The sequence below is a fragment of the Mus pahari genome, chromosome 7 (assembly GCF_900095145.1).
Source record: "Mus pahari chromosome 7, PAHARI_EIJ_v1.1, whole genome shotgun sequence".
Classification (NCBI taxonomy): domain Eukaryota; kingdom Metazoa; phylum Chordata; class Mammalia; order Rodentia; family Muridae; genus Mus; species Mus pahari.
In genome coordinates this window covers 99614515-99640365 of record NC_034596.1, presented here as the reverse complement: position 1 = coordinate 99640365, position 25851 = coordinate 99614515, and the positions used below count along the sequence as shown (strand labels likewise).

The 25851-nt window shown below is 50.5% G+C and overlaps 1 protein-coding gene across 2 annotated transcripts in view; it reads right to left on the bottom strand.

Moving 5' to 3' along the window:
• Positions 1–3892: 3892 nt before the first annotated feature.
• Bdkrb2 (bradykinin receptor B2) overlaps positions 3893–25851 on the bottom strand; it is a 25065-nt gene continuing 3106 nt past the window's right edge. The window contains exons 2-3 of one of the 2 annotated variants that reach the window (XM_021202568.2): positions 7954–8057; positions 3893–5378 (exon numbers count right to left, since the gene is read on the bottom strand). In XM_021202568.2, the coding sequence (XP_021058227.1) occupies positions 4271–5378; positions 7954–8024 (1179 nt within the window). In that variant the 5' untranslated portion in view covers positions 8025–8057 and the 3' untranslated portion in view covers positions 3893–4270. Of the gene's footprint in view, positions 5379–5863; positions 5941–7953; positions 8058–25851 lie in introns of those variants that run through there. The other variant, XM_021202569.2, reaches the window with a different exon arrangement.

The window sequence follows — 25851 nt, the reverse complement described above, 5'->3', positions numbered from 1 at the left end:
AGTTAGAGACCGTCCGTATGCATGGGAAATCTGCTTTATACAACTGTGTCCGTGAATGTCTCAACCTAGTGCACAGCTTGGAGGGTGTTGTTTCCCCTCGGACTGTTACCCCAGAGCAGCCCCTGAGCTGTGGTGTCTCTGCCCACTGCAGAGAGAGACTCAGACGTGTCACTAGCCTGAGAAAGGAGTCTGACTGGTTGCCATGGTAAACTTGGAAATGTCTAGGCAGAACAACTGTAAAGAGGGGACCTCTGTGCTCACGGAAGGCTCAAAGACACTGTTTATTGTGGTGCGAACAGGCCAGACTCTGATATAGAAGCAATTTATGGGATAAACTTCCTGTAGGTCCTGTCTGTCTGTGGTAGACTGTGATGTTTTTTTGGTTAAGGCCTGTGCACCCCAGAGTCATTGGGACTCCCTAACACCCACTAAAGAATTGTAGACCTAGTAAGTTCCCCACCTTGCCAACCTCCATGGAAAGGGGTGAGGTCTGATATGGTTCTTAGTTCCATGGGCCTAGCTGACCTAGACCTGGCCTCAGCCAAAACCCAAAGACTTAAGCTTTCAGCCACTGTTCTTACCAACTCCCGACCATGGTTATTCGTCTGTGACCCTCACGTCCTCCCCACACCTAGATGAGGGGTCAGGGCCGTGTGAGGCTTGGCAATCAGAGATCGGGCAGCAAAGACACAGAGGTGTGCGCTGCTGAGTTCTATGCAGCAGGCACTTTACCCTCCGAACCATACAGCCTGCTCTTAGTGGCTTCCTAAGACAGTGAGCCATTGTCTGTGGCCTCACATGAGTTCCTAGGGGATCCTCTGACCTGCTGGGGGGTATCTCTGCACCAGGCCTTGACACCCCTGGCCGCAGCGGCATTCCTGCTCTTGACCGGTTTTCTGAGGCCTACCAGGAGCTCTCCTCATGGCTCTGACTTCCTGGAGCCCAGAGAGCGGCCTGTGTGGTGAGGCTAGGGTGGCCAGTCCTGCATCCAGATCTGACTACTGTGATTCCGGCTCCAGTCCACGGCTCCTCTCAGAATCATACATGTATTGTGTGTGCCTTAAATGAATGGTTTGTCGTGCCCACATCTCTATCACCCTGGAGCTGGAATCTCCCTCGGGTACTTCAGACATGGGGTACTGAGCGTGGGGTGGAGGCTGACAGGAGGAGGGGTCCCTGAGGAGAAGTGGGATGTCTCCTGAGATCTGCCCAGGCATCTCGAGCCCCATGTAGCTGGAGGGTAGAGAAGGAGTGAGGGAGAAGGGGGTAGAGCCAGCAGGATGGGTGGGGCCAGATCACCAGGGGGGTCTCTCAAGCCATGTATGAATGTGGGCAGAACCAAAACGGGACTCCACATCGCCCTGACTCTGAAACCTGAGCTCCTGAGATCTGCTCCCCCTGATCCCAGCCTCCTGGGGCTGTAGTCTTGAGAAATGCTGAGTGAGGAATGAGAGCTCGGAGACATCTAACAGTGGGGTGAGAAGCAGTAAGCCAGGATGGTCGGTCACAAGACCCAGGGAACAGTGAGGGGCAGACTCTGAAAGGGAGACTTCTGTACTCAGGGATGAACAGGATGGGGTTCAGTGAACACTGAGCCCCCGGTGTCTGGACTGGACAGATGGGTGTGTGACTAAGTAGTGTTGTTTGTGGATTCACAGAGTGAATGGAGAGTGGACGTGGGACCCGAATGTGAAGCACAGAGATTCCCATGCTGGGAAGACACATTGTACAGGATGCTCTTGATTTGAGGTGAAGGTCAAATGGAAGTGTTTTATAGACGTGAGCAACTAGACTTGGCTATCTCTGACATTCTATGATATGAACATCTGAAAGAGGCTCAGTAATGAGCCTCTATGGAGTAAAGTAGCATGGGGGGCGGAAATGCCCAAAATTCATTTTCTGAAAAGTCCTAACGCTATTTGTTTAATATATTCATGCATATTTCAATGCATATTAATAAGTATGCAAATTGAGTGTCCTGTGTTGTGTGTTGCCCACCACCACCACGCCCCCAGCCCATGCCACTATCTAACTCCTAAGGTATACACAATTGCAAAAGCTTAGAGTCCATTGGTCTTTTCCATGACAGAAACCTTGGGAACCGAATGTGTCCCTTACCTCCCCAGCCTTTCGACTACCAAAGCCATTGTCCCAGAGTCAGAGATCAGAGGTTCAGGAAGTTTGACACAGGGAAACACTATGCAAAATTCATCTGTTTATTCCAGTGCACAGGAGAGTCGTGTGCTTTCACAGAATGCTCTTCCCTTGTTGGCACCCCGGCCACTTCCTCTGCACGGGACAGAGCTCTCTGCATCTTTCACTGGACATGATTTCTCATCAGGGCGTTGACACAGGCACAAGGGGGCTTCCCTCCCACAGACCTAGCTGCAGACCCTGCAGTGACCCAGTTCCAGACCCTTCAGTCAACCCCGAGGGGCCCAGGCTGTGGCCAGCCATGATCCTCACACCCGTAGCCCACCAGCTCCACTTCTGAGAATGGGGCCCTGCTTCTCCTTCACAGTATGGGTGTGGTTGGGTGCATTCTAGCCCCGAGTCCTAGCACTCTTGTCACTTATGTCATGTTTCCTTCTTTTGGCTACAAGTGTCCTGTGTGCGTGTTTGGAGTAGTGTCCAGGAAGATGGGGTGGAAAAAGAATTTCCTGGGGTCCACTCTGTTAGGAAATTCAATCAGATTGGTGGGGATTCATGGGCTATTTGCTGCATAGGCTCTCCCTTGGCTCCAGCCTGGCCAGAAACACCAGTGAACCCTGCTCATTTCCTGAGTCTCCGTAGCCCCTGGCTATCGAATGGTCGGCTTCTATGTGGCTTGGTGTTGGAGGCTGTTTGATATGCTCCTCATATGTCCCCAGGGCTTGACATAGTATTAGCCCCAGGGGCCAGCCAGTTTGTAGTGACATTGTTATGGTTGAGCAATGCACCTCCCTTCACTCCTGGCTGCTAGCCCTACTTTGGAAAGTGATGGAACCTTTTAGGATGTAGGACCTTGTAGATGAAAGGTCACCAGGGGCAGACATTTGATGGTCATAGGCCGCCCTGGTTCCAGCGTGTCTCCGTTTACTGGTCCCCTCTGAAGTATGACGCTTCTGTCAGGCGCTCTGCTTACCATACAGTTCCTGCTGCACCGGACTGAAGCCTTTTTTGACACTGAGAGACAAAATGACCCTTCTCTCTCCCTTAAGTGGCCTCTGTCAGGAAGTTTGTCACAGGTCCTAGAAAAGTAACCGATATGGACACGTGGAAAAATTAACTCCCACGGACGATTCTGGAACTACGAGTATGGTGTCTGGCACCCGAGTCTCTGGCAGGCTTGCTGGGGCAACTGTCTCCACTGACACCTGAGCTCACCCAAGGCCGCTGGAGAAGGTTCTAATGAGGAACCCAGTGGTCCTGAAGCCACCGGGGAGGCTACCCACATATCTTTGATGGAAGACCTGCTCAATATGCAGGTGTGTTGTCCCCCAGAGGTAGGGGTGGTTTGGGTCTCATGTCAGAGTTCCCTGGGCCCAGGCAGCTCCGCCTACCCCTGCCATCACTCATGAGGTTCTCTGCGGCCATGTAGGGGGTCAGGCCCAGAATTAACGCCCTGGGTTAAGTGACCTTGGATAAGGCCCCGTGCTCTCCCGTCTCCCACAGTTGCTTGCTTTGGCACACCAGCAGCAGCCTTCTAGGGTCTGCAAGTTCTCGGTGTTCTCCCCTAACATCAGGGCTCCTATAAAACATTACACTATGCAGTTCTTTCCTCTTGCCCCCAGTGTCTAATGCCGTGTATTCAGCAAGTGCTCCATAAATGCTTTGGGGGCTCTTTTGTGCTGGCCACCTTGTCTACAGGTGAGAGAAGCCACAGAACCCCAGTCTCTGGGCTCTTACCTGAGACTCCGTAGACTTTAACCTTCAGAAGACCAATAAATCTTATACCCTTGAAACTGGGAAATGAGGCTGCCATGCCTACTGTGCATGTGGCCACAGGGCCAAAGCTGGCAGGAGATCTGTCCTTCCCCCAAAGGGAAGGAAGCTCTGTCACTCCCACCTGTACCCATGACCCCTCCATTCATGGGGGTATTAGAGCGCCAGTCAATAAGAATGATCCTGCTGTGCTCCGGGGTACCCATTCCCCACAGCATGCTTATGCCATGAGACAGGGCTGCAGTCGCCTGCCTGATTCCCTGGGGCTGCCTAGGATGCTTCAAGTTCCTTCCTGAACCCATCAGTCCTCACACACTTGGCAGTTGTCCTGCCTGGTGGCTTCTGTTCACTGTTTGTTCCCTGCCCAGTCCTGCAGCTTGTGGATCTGCCTTTCCACGGAGATCGAGGTCCTCAGAGTCCCCATGGAATTCTCCATCTGGACGGGTTCTCCCATGCAGCCTCCCTTCTGGCACAGTGCCCGGTACACCTCTCGGGACTTCTTCCGGAAGCGCTTGCCCACGATCACGTACACCAGCGGGTTGAGGCAGCTGTTGCTGTAGGCCACGTAGGTACTGATCTGCGTGATGACGTCTACGGCGTGCTCGTCCCAGCATCCCGACAGCACGCCGAGACGCAGCAGCGTGTCCAGGAAGGTGCTGATCTGGAAGGGCACCCAACATAGCACGAAGAGCCCCAGGACGGACAGCACCAGCACGGTGGCCTTCCTCTCCGTCTGGACCTCCTTGAACTTCTTCATCTCATTGTTCCTCAGCACCTGCAAGATGCGCACCGTGCAGAAGGTGATGACGCTCAGGGGCAGGAGGAAACCCACCAGGTTCAGCAGCACGTTGGTGAACACCTCCCAGGAGCGGGACGGGTAGACGATGACACAGGCGGTGACGTTGTGGCCCTCTTCGCGGTAGTCCCTCATGGTCCTGAACACCAACATGGGCGAACTCAGAAGCAGCGTACAGCCCCAGATCACCAGGCTGTAGAGTTTGGCCCAGCGCACCCCGCGCATCCGGCCCATGGACATGGTCTTCACCAGCGCCAGGTAGCGGTCGATACTCACGAGCATCAGGAAGCAGATGCTGCTGTACAGGTTCATGTAGATCATGGTGTTTACCATGCGGCACAGCACCTCTCCAAACACCCAGTCGAAGTTATTGGCGATGGTGATGGCCCAGAAGGGTAACCCGCAGGCCAGGATGAGGTCCGCGGCTGCCAGGTTGCCCAGGTAGATCTCGGCCACAGTGCAGCTGTTCTTGTGCAGGCAGAACACGCTGAGAACAAAGAGGTTCTCCAGTGCGGCCAGCAGGAAGAGGACCCAGAGGAAGGGGGCCTGGGTGGCATTGAGCCAGCTCCACCACTCGGTGTCTGGGCAGTTGTCCTCCGAAAGAGTCCCGTTAAGGGCAGACCCGAGGACTTGTGTGGTGACGTTGAACATTTCGATGCTGAAAGAATAGAGAAGAGACAGTTGTATCCTCAGGCTGCAAGGGGCGGGGGGGAAGGGGAGGAGAGGGGCGGGGAAGGGAAGACGGGATAGGGGAAGGAGGAGGTGAAGGGCCAGGGAGGAGCACAGGGCAGGTGGACCAGAAAATCTATTGTTCAGCTGATGGCTCCCGGCAGCAGTGGGGTGTGGGAGGTGGTGTGACTCCGGTCTAACTGTGGACAGCACTAGGGGACATTGGACTCTCCAGCCCTTTGAGAGATCTCCCGCTCGTGGGACATTATATTTCTTGGTCTGAGCTCTGTAAGAATCCTTCCCTGGCTACTCCAATGGTTGTGAATGCCACACCCGGAGGCCCTTGAAGCCTCCACTATGAGATGTGCCTGCTGTTTTCTCATGCCTCTTCCCTGTGGGACTGTGACCCATCAGCTCCATAGAGAGCATGGTCACAGGTGAGCCATGAATTAAACCAGATCAGCGATGTCATACCAGGTGGAGAGACTGCAGCCTGGCCCCCAGAACACAGCCACTTCCATGACAGTCTGTGTCTTCTGGCAGAGGGAGAACCTTGTGCCTGTGCCCATGGCAGCAAAGCACAGAAGGTGAGCCAAGGTTGCGTGGGAAGAGGAAAGGCAAGACTTTGGACTGGTCCTCCTGGGGCCAAGTCCTGGTCCCTGTATGGCCTTAGACAGTTGCTTAATGTTTCCGGACCCCTAACCAGTAAAATGTGAATAATACCAAAGCATGATTATAAAGATGCACTAAAGAGCCTAAAGCACACCCAGGGCACGTGTGATTAGTCACCCGCGGAGTGGGGGATGGGAGGACCGTTCCACTGTGGGGCAGGGGAGAGGAGGCCCTAGGCAGTATAGTGAGAAGGCTCTGCTCAACATCCTGAGGTTTCTCGGGAAGAGCCCCAGAGTGTCTGCTGGCCTGGCGCTACCGTAGAGCCAGGCTGGGGCCTGTGACTCATGGTGACGTGGTTTGGATCCTGAGGTGTCTAGAGCCCCTGTAGCTCTCCTGTGTGAATAAAGAGCTTGTTTCTCTCTCTCTCTCTCTCTCTCTCTCTCTCTCTCTCTCTCTCTCTCTCTCTCTCTTTTTCATTTTTTGAGACAGGGTTTCTCTGTGTAGCCCTGGCTGTCCTGGAACTCACTCTGTAGACCAGGCTGGCCTCAAACTCAGAAATCTGCCTGCCTCTGCCTCCCAAGTGCTGGGATTAAAGGCGTGCGCCACCACTGCCCGGCTTGTTTTATCTCTTAACAGTCATGGACTCCTCTGTGATGAGTCCTGGGTGGGTGGTGATTTCAGGAGGGCACAGACCCAGCACCCCCCTCCCTTACCATCATCACCACCCTCACCTCCATCACTATCACCAGGAATCCTGGAGCTGGGCCCAAAGGAGATTTTTTAAAAAAACCTTCGGACGAGGGGTTGGGGGAGAACAAAGCAGGCAGGGCTGGAGCAGTGACCCATCTCAAGTCCATTTTGGGGTCATGAGGTGAGATTAGTTTGGAAGGTGGTCCCGGGTAAGACAAGGATGTGTGTGGAGGGAGATACGGGAGATGAGACTGAACAAGGGAAGAAGAGAGGGTCCCCACTGTTGTCCTGAGGATGTTATGGAGGGGCCAAGGGGTAAGCTGTGTGCTCTGGAAAAACGCCTTGCTACAAAAAAAAAAAGTCCCTCCCGGTCTAACCCTTCTTCCTGTGGATGTGGCTGGACTTAGTGAACTGCTGCTGACCCACAGTGGTGATGGGGATGCATGATTTCCAAGGTGGGGCCATTAAATGTATTGCAGCATCTTCCTGAACTCGCAGGAAGCCAGACACCCTCGGGTGCAAGGGGAGTCACCAACTCCAATGCAGCTCCCATGGCTCTTCCAGCTGAGCCCGGGCGTCACAAGACAGAGACGAGCCGCCTGCGGGCTGCCCTACACCATGACCTATGGAATTGGCTCCTCTTTTGGAATCTTCCAGATGTCTTCATCCCAACCCTTGGGCCTATTTCTGCAGTCATAGAGAGCCCATATTCTTAACAGCAGCTTGGGGGAGCTATTTGCTCACTGGAGACTCACACGCGTACCACTTGGTATTCGTTCTGAGGGCCAGTGCCCTGAGAAAACCCAGCGGAGCCAGGAGGCTGCCTGGCCAGAGAGCACTGAGAGCCATGGGGACAGTCCCCAGTGGCACCTGCCGCAGGATGTTGAGGATCAGTTAGGACCCTCTTCTGTGCTGCCAGCATTGGTCCCTCAGGACAGAGGCTCTCCTGGCTCTACTCTGACTCGGTTTCCCCAAGGCTTCCCTTTGTCTTCAGTCTTCCAGCAGATGTCAATTCCATGGTAACCCTGTCTTCACAATGACTCGGACATCCCACATGCGATGAAGTGTCCCCCCGCCCCGTGCCTTCCCCTAGTCCCACAAAAGCCACTCCCACTGCTCCTGACAGGGCCGTGGGAACTAACTTTAAAGCTTTGGTCTTCAGGCCTAACGTGAAACGCCACTTCTACCATGACCCACAACAGGACGCCGCCTCCCTGGAGCCCTAGAGTGACCGATGGTGAGACGAAGATCTCCTGACTCACCCACAGGAGGCCGTGGTGGGCATGGGCTCATACACCGACAGAAGCCCGGGTCGCTTCCAGGAGCAGGGCATTTGGATGCCGGACAAAGGCGAGTGAGGATCCTCCTGGGGAGGCAGAGCAGAGAATGCCATTAGCTGGGACGAAGGTCAAAACATACAGATTTGGGCTGGAGAGATGGTTCCAGTGGTTAAGATCACTGTCTGCTCCTCCAGAGGACCTGGGTTCAAATCCCAGTGCCCACATGGGAACTCCCAACTGTCTATAACTCCAGTTCCAGGGGATCTGACATCCCCTTCTTGCCTCCAAGACATCAGACACACACATCGTATATAGATACGCACATTAAAAAGTAATTAGTTGAGAAAAAAAAACCATCCTCCATGAAGGTGAAAGATGGAGTCTTGGGCCTTCTCTGGACCCGCACGGCATGCAGGCAGGCACGGTGAATGCAGGTTCACACTCTATGCCCAGGAAAGCTTGCAGGCTGCGGAGAAGAGGCAGTGGTGGGGGGCAGTACCACTCAAATAGTCACCAGGGTTTGCCCAACCAACGTCAACTACAAGGCCAATGGCTTGGCTGTGTCCCCAGGAGGCTCGTGTGAAAGCCTGATTCTTACAAGAGGTGACATCACACGCTGAGCCTGAGCTGTCCTCCACAGGCTCATATTCTGAATGTGTGGTCCCAAGAGGTGGAGCTATTTTGGCATGCTGTGAACCCTTATGGGGTGGGGATGGTCCCACAGAGGCGGGTCACTAGGGGCAGGCCTCTTGAAGGTCATATGCAGTCCTGGTTCTGAGTGACTTTCTGCTCCTTGTCACATGCTCTCACTGCGAGACCTCTGCCTAGACAGACGGAACCGGCTGAAACTGAATCTGCCCAAAACTCGCCTCCGTTCAGATGTTCCTGTCACGTGCTTTAGCATATCTGACCTCCATACTGTCCAGGACTCCGTGTGACAGGACAGCCCCGACTGGGAGTATGTGGAAAACTGGGGTACATGTATCTATTTGTGAGTGTGGGTGTACTACAGATGTTGCACTCAGCAGCCAGTCACTCCTAAGCTAGAAGATTCTGGACACAGCAAAAGCACCCAGTTTTAGAAGCCAGGCTCTCCCAATTCACCTGTGTGTGTGTGTGTGTGTGTGTGTGTGTGTGTGTGTGTGTGTGTGTGTGTGTATACCAGTGCAGACAGTAGCAGGGGAAGAAAATGTATTGGAAGGCACTCAGATGACACTGGGAGAGATTTACTGGAACCTTCCAAAACCAAGGCCAGGCCTAGAAACTCAGAACTAAGTCTTTCTGTCTCTCCAAAAAAAGGGAGGTTGGGAAAGAGAACCCCCTACAGCCAGCCTTTCAGAGACCCTTCCTGACTCTTTAGGGGGAAATCCAACTGGGCGCCTGTGACTCTGATTTTGAGGCTCTAGGTTTAGCATATGTTAAGAATGACCGGGATGGCGGTGCGGTTAGTCACATGCTGGCTATCCAGGAGAAAGGCAGAGATGCCCCTTCTGCCCTGGGACTGGCTAGTCTGTGGCTGGGTATGGTTCATCTGGACAGTGACAGCTCCTGGAGACCTTGGGTCCTTGGTCTTGGTGGCCCCTGGAAGGTGTCCAATGCCCTCAGTGACCAGTATGGACCAGTCAGGCCCTGCTTTCAAGATAAAAGCAAAATGTGTGTTCTCTCTTGCCCAGCTCGCAGGCAGCAGGCACTTTACTGCCCAGGGGACTTGGCAACTACAGGCTACTCCCCTGCTTCTGTATATTTGGAAGCTGTCTGACTGGGACTCTGGTGTGGTTTCTCCTGGGCCCTGCTTCAGAGCACCCCCTGTTCTCCACTGCCTTGGGCTTGGCAGGCCCCTTGGGACCACTCCTGGGATCCTGCCATCTGGCTTCCCAGTGGGTCTGACCTGGGGTACAGTTGGGGATGCTGGCACCCCAGCTCCCTGCCTTAGGGTCCAGAGTTTCTGGCTTTCACCAAGAACCCACTGTCTAAAGGGGGAGAGCAAGGAGTGCAGGCCATGCTATCTCAGGACCCCACGTGCTCTCTGTACTCTGATGTGAACTGGCTTGTCAACCTCTCTAATGTCACCAACCCAAATGTACCTTCTGGCTCCCACCAGGGTCCTGACAAATACAGTTTGGGAGAACAAGTTCAGCTACAAGGATGTTTTAAAAGGACGAGTAGGAGAACGTGGTGCTCATGACAGTGGTGCGTTGTGCTGCATGGGGGGGAGGGGGGAAGTAGGAGGGGGCGGGCTCTACAGATGCTGATTCTCAGGGATGGGATGAGCCTGAGTTGACTCCTGCAGATGCTGGGAGCTGGAGCATCTAACATTCCATTTGTCTTACACGCTCACTGTGGGCAGGCTTGCACGCTCACCGTGAGCAGGCAGCATCTAGGCAGGGAGTGGGAGGTGGGAGAAGAATGCTTTTTTTTTTTTGCCTGCTTACTTCATTCATTTTTGTTGGCAAGTTCATCTACATCTACTCTCTTGCTGCTGTAGGCTGTCACTGCTGGCACTACTCAGCTTTTTTGGGGTGTCTGATGTGGACTGAGAGTCAGAGGCTCTCTGGGAATTCTCCAGACCTCTAGCACCAGATTGGGTCTGCTGGAGAACCGACCTTGAGTTTCTCGGCCTCTTCAGAATAAAGAAACAGGCATCGTTGGACTACCTGGATCATGTATGTCACATGAGCGCTCTGAGAAACCTCCTTTTAATATCCATCATTCTGTCTGTTCTGTTCCTCTGGTGACTCCTGACCAACGCAGATGTAAAATCCTCCATGGGGCTGTTATCATGAAAGTCAGCAGGCAGCCTTTCCCTCCAGTGCACTGTGAGGAGGGGATAAGTCACTGTCAGTCAAGTGCTAGCTCTCGGTCAGTAATCTGCTTCCTCAGCACCACCAGGGGGCGCCCTGCTTCAGCCACAGGAACAGGATGGGGCAGGACTGAGGGAGAGGCCCTTCCTCTCAGCCTGCTCTCCGGTCCACAGCTCATGTTTGGCCCCGATTTCCTATCTAGATGGACACTGATTTCACAGGGCTGAAGGAGACGGGCAGCCCGACGATCCTGGGGACTCCCTGAGACTATGTTCTGTCTGTGTTCAGAGGGGTAGCTCTCCTATACTTTAGTATCTCAGCAAAAACTGTGTGTGTGTGTGTGTGTGTGTGTGTGTGTACCTGTGTGCATCTCTCCGTGTATGCAAAGCGTACCTGGGTGCCCACCCTATGCCACACACTATTCTCATGGGAGGCCCCTGTCTCCTTGATCTACCACTCTCTGCCCATCATGTCTCAGCCCCTTGAATAACAACATCGAATCAATAATCAAACCTCTTCACACCACCAGACCAGAGCCAGAAAGGACCAGGTCTCCTGAATCCCTTCCCTGACTCCTCCCAGGATATAAATTTCCCCTAAAGCCAGCTTTTCATGGTTATTGCATCAGGATGGTGTTGATAGACCATCATTAGGTAAACCTCCCGCCAAGGCACAGATGGGACTGGAGGAGGGTGAGGGGAACCTCACAACCTGCAGCAGCCCCTGCAGCCAAGTGCAGCCCTGAGCGTGGGTTTCCAGACAACCCTTACCCTTAAAAGAAGAAGGTGAGAGGCACCTGCAGGGGCAGGGTTGGGGGTTGGTGTGGACAGCAGATTTTCCATTCTCAGGACTCCTAAAAAGTCAAACAGGAAGCTGGATCCAATACACAACACGTGCATGTGGGCCCTCCCAGCATCTGAACGCTTTCTGGTTTTGGAATGTTCTGGAACTATTACTAAAGGACAGAGGGAGTCTTGAGAGGCGGAGCCCCTCTCCCATCTTGCTTTCTGCAGTGGAGGCAGGAGGCAAGGTGAGCTTGCCTGACTGCTTGCTTCGGACCCTGGGAGGGAGGCTGACTTAATTCTTTGTCTTTTCTTGTTCACCGTGGCTAGCTGATCCTGTTTAGAACATTACTTTTCCTTCCCACACTGAACTTCACACTTTTGAGAGATTGGCAGTGTAATCTCATGTCCCTTGAAGTAAAACTCCTGTCTACTCCATTAGCCCTCTCAGGGACGGCCCCTGAGCTGCTCATAGGCGTCATAATGACCTTAAAACAAGCACAATGTTTTTAAAGTCACTCCTTTGTTTCAGTCTCCTTTTGTTTAATGTGTTCTGTAGTGCTTGAGACTCTTAATTCAGTCCTGGCTTCACCAGACATTTTCTACACTCCTAGATCTGCCTGAAGCCACACTCCTCTGCCTGCTGCTTCCTGACCACACCCCTCTGCCTGCTGCCTCCTGGCCACACCCCTCTGCCTACTGCCCCTAGCCACACCCCTCTGCCCAGTTGTTGCCCCTAACCTCCCATGGATCTTCTTCAAGTGCTTTGTTATGGTCATCCCTGTGTGACAGCCTGACTAAGTCACTGTTCCCTTTTATGTCCCCTGTCTCCTAATGATGGCCTATGTATTACAGCGGTGGCTTTATGTAAAATCTATAGCCTCTGACTTTCTACAAGGAAGACATCCATTAGGCATATCCAATGTATGGCTTTTGTGCCCCAGGTATCTCAGGATACCTATGGATGTGACCCAATACATTTATTTGCAGATGACAGCTAGGTGTCACAGTTGAAGGATAAGCCTGTGCCTTAGGCTGCTGACTGGACTCGATCTCACCAGAAGGAATACATTTAGAGTGGACCCCAGTTTAACAGAAGATGAAGAAACCCTCCTTAGGACTGGCAGCTTCAGTCCAACTCAGGGTTGACTCTTCCCTAAAGATGTTCCCCAGGTTTCGGGGAATCCAGACACTCTCCGCAGGTCCATCAGCCAATTCCTCGAAATAAATCCTATGATCTGGATCTCCAGCCGTTCCGTTTCTCAAGCCAAACTCCGGCCAGGTACCTGACCTGTGCCAGGATTTCATCACTGAGACCCACAGCCAATCCAAAGCTCATTAGCTGTAGATAATGCAGCCCGAGTTTCTCCAGTGGCTAGGTTAGATACTACTGGTATCCCCCTTGGGGAGGTTTCAGGGATGCTAACAATTGCAAGACACACATTAAAGGCCCAGGCGACACCGTATACCCTTCCCCTATTAAGAGCGGGCTTCAGCAAGCAGTTTTATTAGAGACAAGAGCCCTGGTGCCAAAAGGGACAATGCCCAGGCTTCCCTCTTCCCTGTCTTTTTGCAGAGGAGGAAACAGAGCCCCTCCTTCACTTCCTGCACTAACCTGGACACATCAGCCCGGAGCTGTTACCAAGACTTCGCCTGTTTAAAACTGGAGCAGCCAGAGGGGCTCTGGGCCTGGGCCAGGGTGGAACCCCCACGGGAACATTAAGGCTCTAACTTCATGAAGTCCCCAAGTATTTGAGTGGGAAGGACTCCCAGGTGGCATTTGAGAAAAGAACTTGAGGCTCAGAGGACGTATGTATTCTCCATACAAGGTCACCCAGGGTTAGCTGAACTTTCTCTTGAATCTAGGACCTCCCATCTTAACCCTAGCTCCTCATTCTTTTGTCTCAAGGCTGCCCCATTCTGGGGTGGAGACATGTGCCCAGCACCAGAGACCGCTGCACCCCTTACTGTGGATACGCACGTGCCTTTTGTAAAGAAGGTAAAGGGTAAAGACTCAGGCTTCCCACGCCTCTGACCGCCCCAGGTTTCCTGTCACGAGCACTGAAATAATCACGGGTCGCAGGAGGCGATAGGAATCTTTTCCACAGAACAAAACCAAAAAAAAAAAAAAAAAACCTACACCAGAGAGGAAGGCTGCTGTGCGTCCAGACAGAAACACGTGTGTTCCTGCGCGAGCGATGAGCGGTGAGCGAGCAAGGGAGCCAGTGGGTCCTGTAGGATAGTCAAACCTCTGCAGCCTCCAGGGCTGCACTGAGGGCCTGTGACAGACAGCACTACGGAGTCTGCCACATTGTAGCAGAGAAATGGAGGAGGGTGGTGTAGAGTTGAGCCCTGGGGACCAGGTGTGTCTTTGGGTAAACCGTTGTATCCGTGAACCTTCTATTTCCTCATCTGGAGAACTGGCTGTAGATGACTCTGGAGAAAGCAGTGAGCTCCCCATCCAGAGAAGCCTGCAAGCTGAGACCACGGAATCTGCTCGCTCTCTCTCATTGGCACCCAAGGTGGGCTGAGTCCATCTTGGCCAGCTTCCTTCACTGGCCATGGTGAGAGGAGATGGCTCGCTGCCTAGCTCCCCTCAGCCTCTGAGGATCCTAGGCTGGCTCTGTCCAATCAGGCCTGACAAAATGGAGCATCCCCCCTTGGTCACATGACCTCTGTCTGCTGAAAGGGGAGTCCCTCAAAAGAGAGGGAGTAACCCTTCAGAATTCCAGCACACTGGGCTCTGCCAGCGTTTCCTGGAAAGCATGGGAGGGAAGCAGGGTTCTGAGTGCTGAGCTGCAGAGCCAGGGGCAGAGAGAGAGAGAGAGAGAGAGAGACAGAGACAGAGACAGAGACAGAGACAGACAGAGAGACAGAGATAGAGACAGAGAACATAGGAAAGGCTGAGCCCTGGCCGCGGTTTCATGTCAACTTGACTACATCGGGAGTGAACTAAAAATCCAAAAATGGAGGGCACACCAGTGAGGGATTTCTGCTTAATCTGAAGTAGGACGATCCACACCTTTAATCTGGATCTTGAGGTGAGAAGACATACCTTGTAATCTGGGCCATGCCTTCTGCTGGAAGCATATATATGTGTATGTGTTTGTGTATGTATATGTGTATGTGTACATGTTTGTGTATGTGTATATTTGTGTATGAGTTTGCATATGTGTTTGTGTACATGTATATGTATATTCATGTACTTGTGTATGTGTTTGTGTACATGTATGTGTTTGTATATGTTTGTGTGTATATGTGTTTGTGTATGTGTGTGTGTATGTGTTTGTGTGCTTGTGTATGTGTATGTGTGTGTGTGTNTGTGTATGTGTATGTGTGTGTATGTGTTTGTATATGTGTATGTTTGTGTATATGTTTGTGTATGTGTTTGTGTATGTGTACATGTTTGTGTACGTGTATGTGTATGTACATGGAAGAAGGAAGCTTTCGCTCCTTGCCTGCTTGCTCTTGCTTCTCTTGTTATTAAGTGTTATGGTGTCCATCTTGGTACCTGCAAGCCGTTTGTCTCTGACTCCAGTCCCTGAAAGATAAATTTCCTGTAACCCAACTCAGTGACCCTCCCACAAAAATGTACAGCCCTGACTATCTACTTGTTATATGACTAACTGCATTTTTTTTTTTTCTAATGTAACTTGCTTACGCAGATACCCAAAGATTGTTTTGAGTTGCCTTAAGCACTTAACTTGGCAGAACAGAGCAGTTTTTGCTTGCTTGCATAGATTTTGAAGTTTCCCGTGTGGTTTCCCTCTTTAAAATCCTTCCCCATACCCCTTCTGCATGACATATCAAATTTGGCTCAGGGATTGTTCATCCTGCTAGCAGCTGATCAATAAATCTTTTAATTATAATTAAATTGAATCTATGTTTTTTTTTCCTCAGGGGTCACAAATTCCATGACACAAGTCCATTCCTTCATTGGCACCAGAGCCAATCTCTAGGATTTTAGCATGTATTGAGGACCAGCTGAGACATCCAGCCTCATGGACTGAGCAGCTCCTGGATTCTTGGACTTTCTGTTCGTAGGCAGCCATTGTTGCATTAGCTGGACACAGCCTGTAAGTCATTCTAATAAATTCTCTTTCTATATATATATATATAGGTTCAGCCTATAAGTTCTGAACTCTAGAGAACCCTGACTAATATAGCCACCAACAAAATTCTCTTTTCTGCAAGTGTTCACTAGGCGTTACAAGAATCCACTACACTACCATCAACCTCGTGTGGCCAAGCATACACTGCAACATCCACCTCTTCAACACAAGAGTAGCTCACAATCCCAAAGCCCCTGGGACGTTTTATTTAGGGATCCCTCATCACTGCACAGTCTATAATGTGCCCCATGTCTCACAATGGTCTCCTATGTCGTCATCTGTAGTTTCTTTTTCATTTATTTATTTATTTATTTATTTATTTATTTATTGGTTTTTCCAGACAGGGTTCATCTGTAGTTTCTTTTTCATTTATTTATTTATTTATTTATTTATTTATTTATTTATTTATTTATTTATTGGTTTTTCCAGACAGGGTTTCTCTGTATAGCCCTGGCTGTCCTGGAACTCACTTTGTAGACCAGGCTGGCCTCAAACTCAGAAATCTGCCTGCCTCTGCCTCCCGAGTGCTGGGATTAAAGGCGTGCGCCACCATGCCCAGTCATCTGTAGTTTCAAATCTCAGAAAACCAATAAACAGCTTCCTCAACTGTTCTGGTAACTTTGGATGGTGACCCTCCATTTTGGGACCAGACTGGCCACTTAAAAGTTCAAGTTCAACAGAAGAAGATGTATCTTAATTCTATGAGCCATTCTAGAAAGTTCTTGAATCTGAGGAAAGGGCTGTGGGAACCCTTTATTGACAGATGCCTCATTAAAAAAAAAAAAAAACAAACACAGATCACAATCAGGGGCTTTGGAGTGGCATCTCAGATAGTGACAGTCTTGTGGTAGATACTGTGTCCTTAACCTGTGAGGCTTGGGTCACCTCTGGCCAGCTGACATCATTGTCTCCTGGGTCAACAGAGATACTCTGGACAGGTGAGATGGCTTAGGGCAGAGGGCAATCTTCCTAAGGCTGTGACCCCTTAACACGGTTTCTCATATTGCGGTGACCCCCAACCATAAAACTGTTTTTGTTGTTGCTTCATAACTATAATTTTGCTACTATTATGAACTGTAATGTAAATATCTGTGTTTCCCAATGGTCTTATTCAACTACACGAAAGGGTCATTTAACCCTCCAAGGGGTTACAGACCCATAGGTTGAGAAGCAGTGACTTAGTGGGTAAAGGCACTTGCTGCTAAGCCTGACCACGCAAGTTCAGTTCCTAGGATTCACATGGTGGAAGGAGAAAACCAACTCCCACAGTTTTCCTTGGACCTACACATGCATGCGGACATGCACACGTGAACACATATATACCACATAATAAATAAATAAGTATAATAACTTATTTAGGGACCGAGGTGGCCATGGGTGTATCAGGATAGCCAAGGGTAGCTCAATCTTTCCAGCAACCCTGTAGGACGGACCTTACTGGGTATAAAACCGGCGAGTTCTGAAGATGAGAAATGTCTGTCAGAGTGGGCGTTTGCATCCTGAAGGATGCCCAGCTGTGGAGTGTCAGGGTGGTCCTCTGTACCTGGGCACAGTCTGCTCTTATAGACTCAAGTGTTTCTCTCTCTCTCTCTCTCTCTCTCTCTCTCTCTCTATATATATATATATATATATATATATATATATATAATATATATATATATATATATATATATATGTGTGTGTGTGTGTGTGTGTGTGTGTGTGTGTGTGTGTGTGGTGTGTGCACACACATGTGTGTGGAGGCCAGATGACAGCTTCAGCTATTTTCCTTAGGTGCCATCTATCCTTCTTTCTGAGATTGTCTCCAGTCACCTCTAATCTTAGTCCCAGCCTAGCCAGCTCGATGCAGGGATCCACCTGTCCCTGTCCCTGTCCCTCCAGGGCTGGATGCTAAGCATTCACCCCCACCCCTTGATTTTTCCTTTTAGATTTATGCATGCCTGTGTGTGTGTATGTGCGCCTGAGTGTTTTGCTTCCATGTATGTCTGTATACCACCATGTGCATGCAGTGCTTGTGGGAGGCCTGAAGAGGGCATCAGATCTCTGGAACTGGCGTTATAGACAGCTATTAGCCTCTGTGTGGGTGCTGGGAACTGAACCTGGGTCCTTTGGAAGAGCAGGCAGGGCTTGAAACCACTGAGCTACTTCTCTAGCTGACACCCAGATTTTATAAAAATGATTCTGGGATTGAACTCAGGTCCTCCCTTGTGCTTGAGCAGCGAGCCCTTTACCAGCTGAGCCCTGTCCCCCTCAGGCCACCTTCTTGTCACCACTGTCTATTACATAAACACCCCAGTCCCAGCGTACATCAGGAGAGTCTAATTTGCAGCCCAGCTGGCCAGAGGGGACTTGGAGGGAACTCATGACCTGTCCCCGGGCTGGGAGGCCTCAGCCAGGACCTGATCATGCATGAGTGTCAACATGGCAGAAAATCCCCATGTCTGAGCTGGGATTCAGCATGGCTCTGACATGTGTGGGCTTGCTGAATTCACTAGCACGTCACATTCTGGAGCCAGAGATAAACCGGCCCAGATTCCCTACCCACTCATTGGCAACCTGACCTGCTGGGACCCATCCCAGTGCAAAGCATGCCCTGGGGAAGCTGGGTCACACTTCTGTTTCTCCATTAATGGTGAGTCCGAAGTACTTTAAACCTTAGGCTGCCCGGGGTGGATGGCTGGTAGGTGCTCAATCAATTTTTTAGGATTGCTACTAAGGAGGACTGAATTAATGTACTGCAGCATCAGCTTGCCCATCTGCAAGGATCCACTCTTGACTGTCCATCCCTCCAGGGACCTTCAGAGCCAAGACAATGTAAAAAATGGCCTGGTCTGCATGTGGCAGGTTACAGACCAAGGGAGGCAGCAATAGGTGGCAGCTTTGATGTGTTTTCTGAATAGGGGTGGGGAAGGGGGAGGGGGCAGAATGGCCTTCAATCCTGCCACCAGAAAATTCGATTTTAGCATAATTTATCAAATAAATTGCAACTTTTTTTTTTAAGAGGCCATTACCTTTTGGGGCGCTGTTTCTGAAAGGAATGAAAGGACAGGAAGTGCTTCATGTAGGGACACGTTCATCCTCAGGGGGCACTGGCTAGATGCTATTCTATGCCCATGCAATGACTGCTATAGGGTGCTTCTCCAAGCTTGCCAAAATGAGAGTCTCTTCCTGAAATCTTGCCAACCTTCTAAACTCGGGCCGTTAAACCATTTACACAGCTCAGAATCTACCTTCTGGAGGGTGTGCTGCTGAGGACAGGCACCAACGTCTTTAGCTGTTGGATCACAATGTTTAGCCACGGGATGACCATCTTTAGCCACGGGATGACCATCTTTAGCCACAGGATCATGGTTTGCTTTGGACTTCTTTGTAGGGCTTTCCAAGTTTGCTTTTTAAGTGAAGACCATCTCTGGGACTGGGAGGAGCCTCAGATTCTTAGTGGCCACAGCAAAGAAGGCCAGAGCAGTGTATGCTGTAACCTCAGTGCTGGGGAAGGGCAGAGAAAGACAGCTCCTGGGAGCTGGCTGGCCGCTCAGTCTAACTGAAAGTTGGGCTACAGGTCTGGTAAGAGAGTGGGTCTCAAAAGCTATGGCAGGAAGCGATAAAGGAAGACACCAACTTTGACTTCTGACTTCCACACAGGCATGCACAGACTGGCACACTCATGCCGACCCACGAGGCTTTTGCAATAACAAGCCTTGCCTTTTTTCTCCTTTAAAAAACAAAATCGAGAGTGAATTATGGTTAGTTTGTAGAAGAAAGAGAGCCGGCCAGGCCTTGCTTTAACATGAAATGTTGAGCTGTTTCTCTCATGATTCTCTGGCTGCCTAACTACCACAGGTGAATCAGAGGGCTTCTGACGACCTGGGAAGCAATCGGTCATCTGGGAAGACCTCAGAGATGGGATTCTGGGGCCACTAAGCTCCCTACCATGCCGCAAAAACCTCCAGGGATTGTGGAATCCGATCTGTCTCCTTGATTTGGCCATGGCAGCCCCAGGAGATGGGCAGAAGTGGGTCCTTCCACAGTGTTCTCATGGTTGGGTCACCCTTGAGTGGCCTTTTCGTGATGCTGAGTGCTCTAAGCACATCCCACATGAGCAAGTCTCCCTGTTATCTTTTCTCACCTGCTGTGCTCAACTGAGTCTGTCTGCCAAGGTTCCAGGTTGGAGACTTGGTCCCCAAGGCAGTAGTGTTGGGGTGGTGGTGGTGAGGGACCTTTAAGAGGTAGGGCTTAACGGGGAGGCTTTTAAGTCATTGGAGGCGTGGCCTCAGAAGGGATACATTTCTGTTCCTGCCAATCACAATATTGACAGACAAGGGCTTCAAGGGCCAGCTTTTAGCAACACAAACTGTGAGTTAATTAAGCTCTTTTTCTCTCTTACCTTCCTCCTGCCCCCATCCCTCTCTCTTTCTTGCCTCAGCCTCCCTAGTGCTGGGATGCCAAATATGTTCTACCACACCTGGCAGTAAACCCCCTTTATTTACAAAGTTATCTGCCTCGGGCACTTTGTAACAGCAGAGGGAACTGGATGAGCCCAGAATCACAGCCCATTTCTCTCCTGTATACAGACTCTGCTCTGCTCTGTTGGAGTCTGACACACTCACTTCTGTAGAGTCTGATTCTTCTTGCAGTGTGGGAACCTCTGCAAAGAATAAAGGAAGCCCAAGGCAGCTATTGGGGGCCCTACTGGCAGCTTCCAAACTGGGGTTAACCTAACCTTTCTCTTTGCAATGCAAAAATGTATCCAGAGTCTCAACTATTCTCACAACCTACAATGGAGCTGGGCTTCATTTGTTTCTCAACTGCTGGGAGCCTTGGGGAGCTGGCACTCATTGTACTCCAGGTTTGAGGGTCCTTTACCTCACCTGCTCCCTAAGCACCCCCAAACTCTGGTACACCAGGTGCGCGTACACACTGGCAGGACGGAGGCATGCTGATTGGCATTCAAGTCCCAGCCCCGCCATTTGCCTACGCTGTGACCAGCTTTCTGAGCCTGAGTCCCCGCCTGCAGGCTAAGGAGCTATACTGTTGGTGTGAGGATACCTTGGGGACCTGCCATGCTCACCCCTGTCACTCATCAATGCCAACACCCTTGCCAGACTCACAGTTGCGTTCTCTTTTCCCCTAACTGAAGGATGAATCTGAGCAGCCAGGAGCCCAGGTGTCTCTACTTCCATCCTCTTAGTCACAGGTACCAAAGGGATTCTGGGAGAGAATTGTCTAGGCCACTTGTGAGGGAAGCCTCTTGTCGGCTAGCGCTTATCTTTAGACTGAATGAGTGTCCATTACTGGGAAGTTCTAGGCTGCAGAGGGAGATGATAGGCAAGTCACACCAGGTCTAGATGGCTCTGGGATTCCTCCCTCTGTGGAGAAGTGCCTAGCTTCTCAGGGGCTCAGGGTCTGCCATCCTCAACCAGCCTGTGCTCTCCCCTCCACCCCCTTGAGGCCCCAGGAGCTAGCCAGTTGTCTGTCTAGGGAGACCAGCTGACACAAGAGCCGGGTGAGGTTCAAATGCTCCTTCAGCCACTATGTCACCTTTACAGACTATCTGTCAGCATCATGTGGCAACACATCACCTAGAGAGCAGGTTTATTTGAATGAGTAGCAGTGTCAGGTTTGGGTGGAGATGGTCCCTGGGGCCGGGATAGGGCTTAAACATAATTCCATACGTGCTGTGTGGCGTGCCTGCCCATATCATACCCTTTCCCCTATTTCGGCTTACTTTCTGCTTCCCAGGGTATGGGACTTGAACTTGAAGCCTACACAATCTCTCTGGCTCCTCTGGGCAGAGGTCTCTGATCCGGGGATTCCAGAGCAGGCTCAACTAAGTGGTTGAAGGCTTACTGTATCTTGCTAGGTCATGTTAGGTACATATTCCCAGAAGGCATGCATGCTTTTATTGGTGTGGGGGAATAGAAGAGGGGTTGATCTAGGGGGAGGATAGGGAAGGCTGGGGGAGGGGACTAGGAGGATGTAATGTATAAGAAAAGAACAAAAGTTGTGTGTGTGTGAGAGAGATTATAAGGCACAAACCAACTCCCCAAATCCCGGGCACAGAGCAGGCTGACCTGTTCTGTCTGCCCGACCACAGTCCTCCTGCGGTCCCTACAGATGAGCAAGCAGAAGCCCAGAGAAATCAGGGTCCACATGGGCAGAATGTAACTCCAGACTGCTGGACACGACCCATTGGTCCTGAATTCTAAACACTCCTCAAATAATCAGCACAGCTGTGAGCCTAGGGGAACTCCAGTCGAGAACTGAGCTAGAGACATGTGACATTCAGGTGAGGAAAGGCATCCTTTCCCAGCATGCCTTTCTGGAGTCAAGGAGCCTTCTGTCCAAGACAGTGACCTCCTGGGGGCCAGATGGGAAGAGACTCCTAACTGAGCAGCTCCTACTTCTCCAGGGCAGTCTCAGTAAAGGCTGGGGCACGGCTGACCCCCAGCAACTGACTTGTCTCCTCAGACCAGCCACACCCACATTTACCTTTCTAGCCTTCTCTTCAGAGGGAGGATAAGAGAAGGGACTGACAGGAATATCAACAAGCACATGTCCATGAGGATGCGTGATGCTGCTGTAATGAAACCCTTGCACAGGCATAATGCACACCACAAAGAAAGAGTCAGTTCCTGGGTTCTCCTTAAATAGCTTGTTTGTTTGCTTTTTGCTTTTTTTCTCTGTGTAGCCCTGGCTGTCCTGGAACTCATTTTATAGATCAGGCTGGCCTCGAACTCAGATCTTCCTGCCTCTGCCTCCCAAACACTGGGAATAAAGGTGTGCGCCACCACACCCAGCAAGCTTTTCAATATCAGTATTTCTCTTCTCTCCGGTTATTCCTCCGTTTTTTTTTTGTTTTTTGTTTTTGTTTGTTTTTTTTTTGTGTTATCATTTCCCACCATTTCTTTCTGGTTAGTATTCATTTTCTAATTTTGTTTTCTGGTGCTGGGAGTTGAACCCATGGCTTTGTGTATTCAAGGCAAGCACTGTCCTGCAAAGCTACAGTCCTGATCAATTTTATTGAGATTGGAATGCCTTACTACGCTGTCCAGACTGTTTGGTCTTAGGTTTGTAAGCCCTCCACCTCAGCTTCCTGGGCGTCTGGGCCTATAAACCTGTGCTACCAAACCTAGCTTAGCTATAGATATATTTGTAAGTGAATTTGAATGAATCCATGTTTGCAACCCCCGTGGTTTCGTAAGTGATATTTCTGAAGGAATGAATTGTCCCCGGGTGTTGCCTTTGCTGTGTCCCCTAAGTTTAATAAGTAGTGCTATCATAGAGTCGGTCACTTCTCACACGTATGTGATTTCACCACGATGCTTTGATGAATGAGTTTTAGGAACAGTTTCTAGAATTTTCAAGATTTTATATTGGATGTTAACTTCCACAGTACAGGCTGGCGATACAGCCTGTCAGAGGTTTATGCACAAGGCATCTATCAATATCAATCTCTACATGCTGAGATTTTCTGGAAGTCCTGGAACACACAGTTGATGTCTGCAACTGTAGGAGCCATGTCATGGGCTCCATTTCCACTTCCCTGCTAACAGCTGTCTTTTCTTTAAATTACAGACAGACATGAGAATCCATATCTGCTGATTAACGCCAGGATGCAGAGACAACTTAATGGTAAAGTGTTTGTCACACAACCGTGAAGACGACTTGAGTTCAGATCCTCAACACCCAGGAAAGTCAGGCACAAAGGCACACAAAGGCCCTTTGTATAATCTCAGAGGGTGTAGGCCAGCAGGTCGCTGAAATGAGGAACCCCAGATTCAATGAGACCCCGTCTCAGACTCTAAGGTGAAGAGCTACAGAGGAAGACACTCAGGGTTCACACACACACACACACACACACACACACACACACACACACACCTGTGCACATATACAACCCTGGTATGTCCTTATGATCCATATATAGAGGAGGTAGAGACAGGAGGATCCCCAGGTCCCCAGCCAGTCTACCAGTTGGCAAGTTCCAAGTTCAGGGAGGAGACTCTGAAAATACAGAGCATAATGTGGGAAGACACCCAAGGTTTGAACTGTGGTCTCACAGGGGCATGCATGGCGAGGACACAAGAACACACTCATGCCTACCACACATGTGCACATGTGTGGGTGCACACACAACCCACACTTAAAAAGAACAAGGTGAAAACCCCTAGTACACTTCCCATTTCCTCCCCGACTCTCTTTTCCATTTTCCCCTTTGCGTGAAGAAGTTACATGAGATTTTAGTCCCCAGTAGTTACAAACTGTTTATTTTTTTTTTTCCTGAGGAACCATTCCAAACATTCACTAAGTTTCTCTCTCAAGTTCCAACCAGCTATAGGGCCATAGCTTAGACTTTAATTGGAAGCATTTAATCATAAGCTTCTTTTCTATAATGTGGCCTCCTTACCCCCGTTTAGTAGATTATTTAGCATGATGAATTTTCTATTTGGCTGGAATACTAAGGAAGTTGTTTCTTCCCCTCCCACCCCCACTCCAGAAGGACAAATCCCTGCTCAGAATCTTAGTCCGTGTAAGCAGAGGCTGTTTCAAGGAACCGATCCCATACATCAGAGGTGGTTACAAAACAAAAAACAAAACAAAACAAGACAAAACTTCTCCCTCTCCCGGACTCAACTCCAAGCCAAGCACCACATAGTATGTGCTCACTCATTCTATTTTCGTACACAGTCCCAGCAAGACTCTGAAGATTCAAGGATGGTTTGTTCTGCCACCCTAAAACCCCACCCCTGACCTCACCCCGCCCCCACTGCTGAGCTGCAGACCTGATGCAGGCCGGGGTGTGTGATTTCCCCATTCCACCTTTTCAGACCTTATATCTACTGAGATATAGGTGAACCCAGGCTGCTGGTATAGAATTCAGAAGGTCACCCAGGCTGGTCTCATACCTGGGGCAATCCTCCTGCCACAGCTTTCTGGATTTGGGGATTCCAGGTGCGAGGAGGCCCTACCCGACTTGTCTTCTTATTCCTGTTTCTATTTGCTTTGCTTCTAAGATTTCATTTAAGTTTCTGCAAAGGGACTTGCAGGCCCACGATAGTTTCAAAGAGTATAAAGGAATCACAGTGACCCTAAGCCTCCCTCCTGGTGTGACCCAGCCCTGTTACCCTCCTCCCTGAAGCCCACCAGGCTGTCTCTTTCCTTCCCCTTTTAGATGCCTCCTGGTCTTCACAGGCAGATGCCCATGACCAAGCATAAGGACACACAGAGACCCTTACTTGTCCTTCCCTCTATGCAGCCACGGAGCTACCTCTGTCTCAGCTCGCTTTCTATTGCTGGGAGAAAGATCACGACCAAAAGCAGCCTGGGGAGGGAAGGGTTTATTTGACTTACAAATCCTGGAACACAGTCCATGGCAGAAAGCCAAAGCAAGAACTGTCAGCAGGAAACATGGAGGAAAAACTGCTGACTGACACTGTCCCACAGGCTTGCCCGCAGACCGATCTTGTGGCCGAATTTCCCCAATTGACGTTTCCTCTCTTCAGGTAACACTAGCTCGTGTCAAGTTGAAAAACAGCCAGCCACCACACCACCCCATTTTTTGAGGTGCTAGGAAAGAAATCCGGGATTTTACTCCTGCCAGATAAGGTATAGCCCTGGTCCTAATTTTAAAAAATTGGCATATGAATGTTTCTTTATGGAATACATCACAAGACTGATCGATAGTCAAGTCAGAACAGTGGAAATGCATCTCTCATGCTAACATCTTGGTGTGTCGAGGTCCCATGCTCCGCTAGCATGTTATAATTCACTGCAGGGTGCTGCAGAAGCCAGAAACCCTGTCCCCTGGCTGTTCTTCAACTGTGTAACTGCAGCACCTTCTCCTTCCTCACTTTCTTTGTGACTGGCTTTCCAGAGGCACTGCTGTGGGAGACTAGGGCTGACCCTGAGTGCTCCAGACTCTCATGGGGGTTTCCAATTTGAATTTTTAGGTAGTTTCTGATCCAGGTGCTATTTATAGCTGAAAGAACCAAGGCTCAGAGAACTAAATGGCTTGCCCTAGGCAACATGATGGGGGAAGGAGGGATTCAATTCTAGCTTAGCTTCAGAAGAACAGTGAAAAGAAGAGAGGAGAGAAAAGGAGGAGAGAGGAGGGGAGGGGAGAGGAGGGGAGAGGAAGAGAGGAGGGGAGGAGAGGAGAAAAGAAGAGGGGAAGAGAGGTAAGAG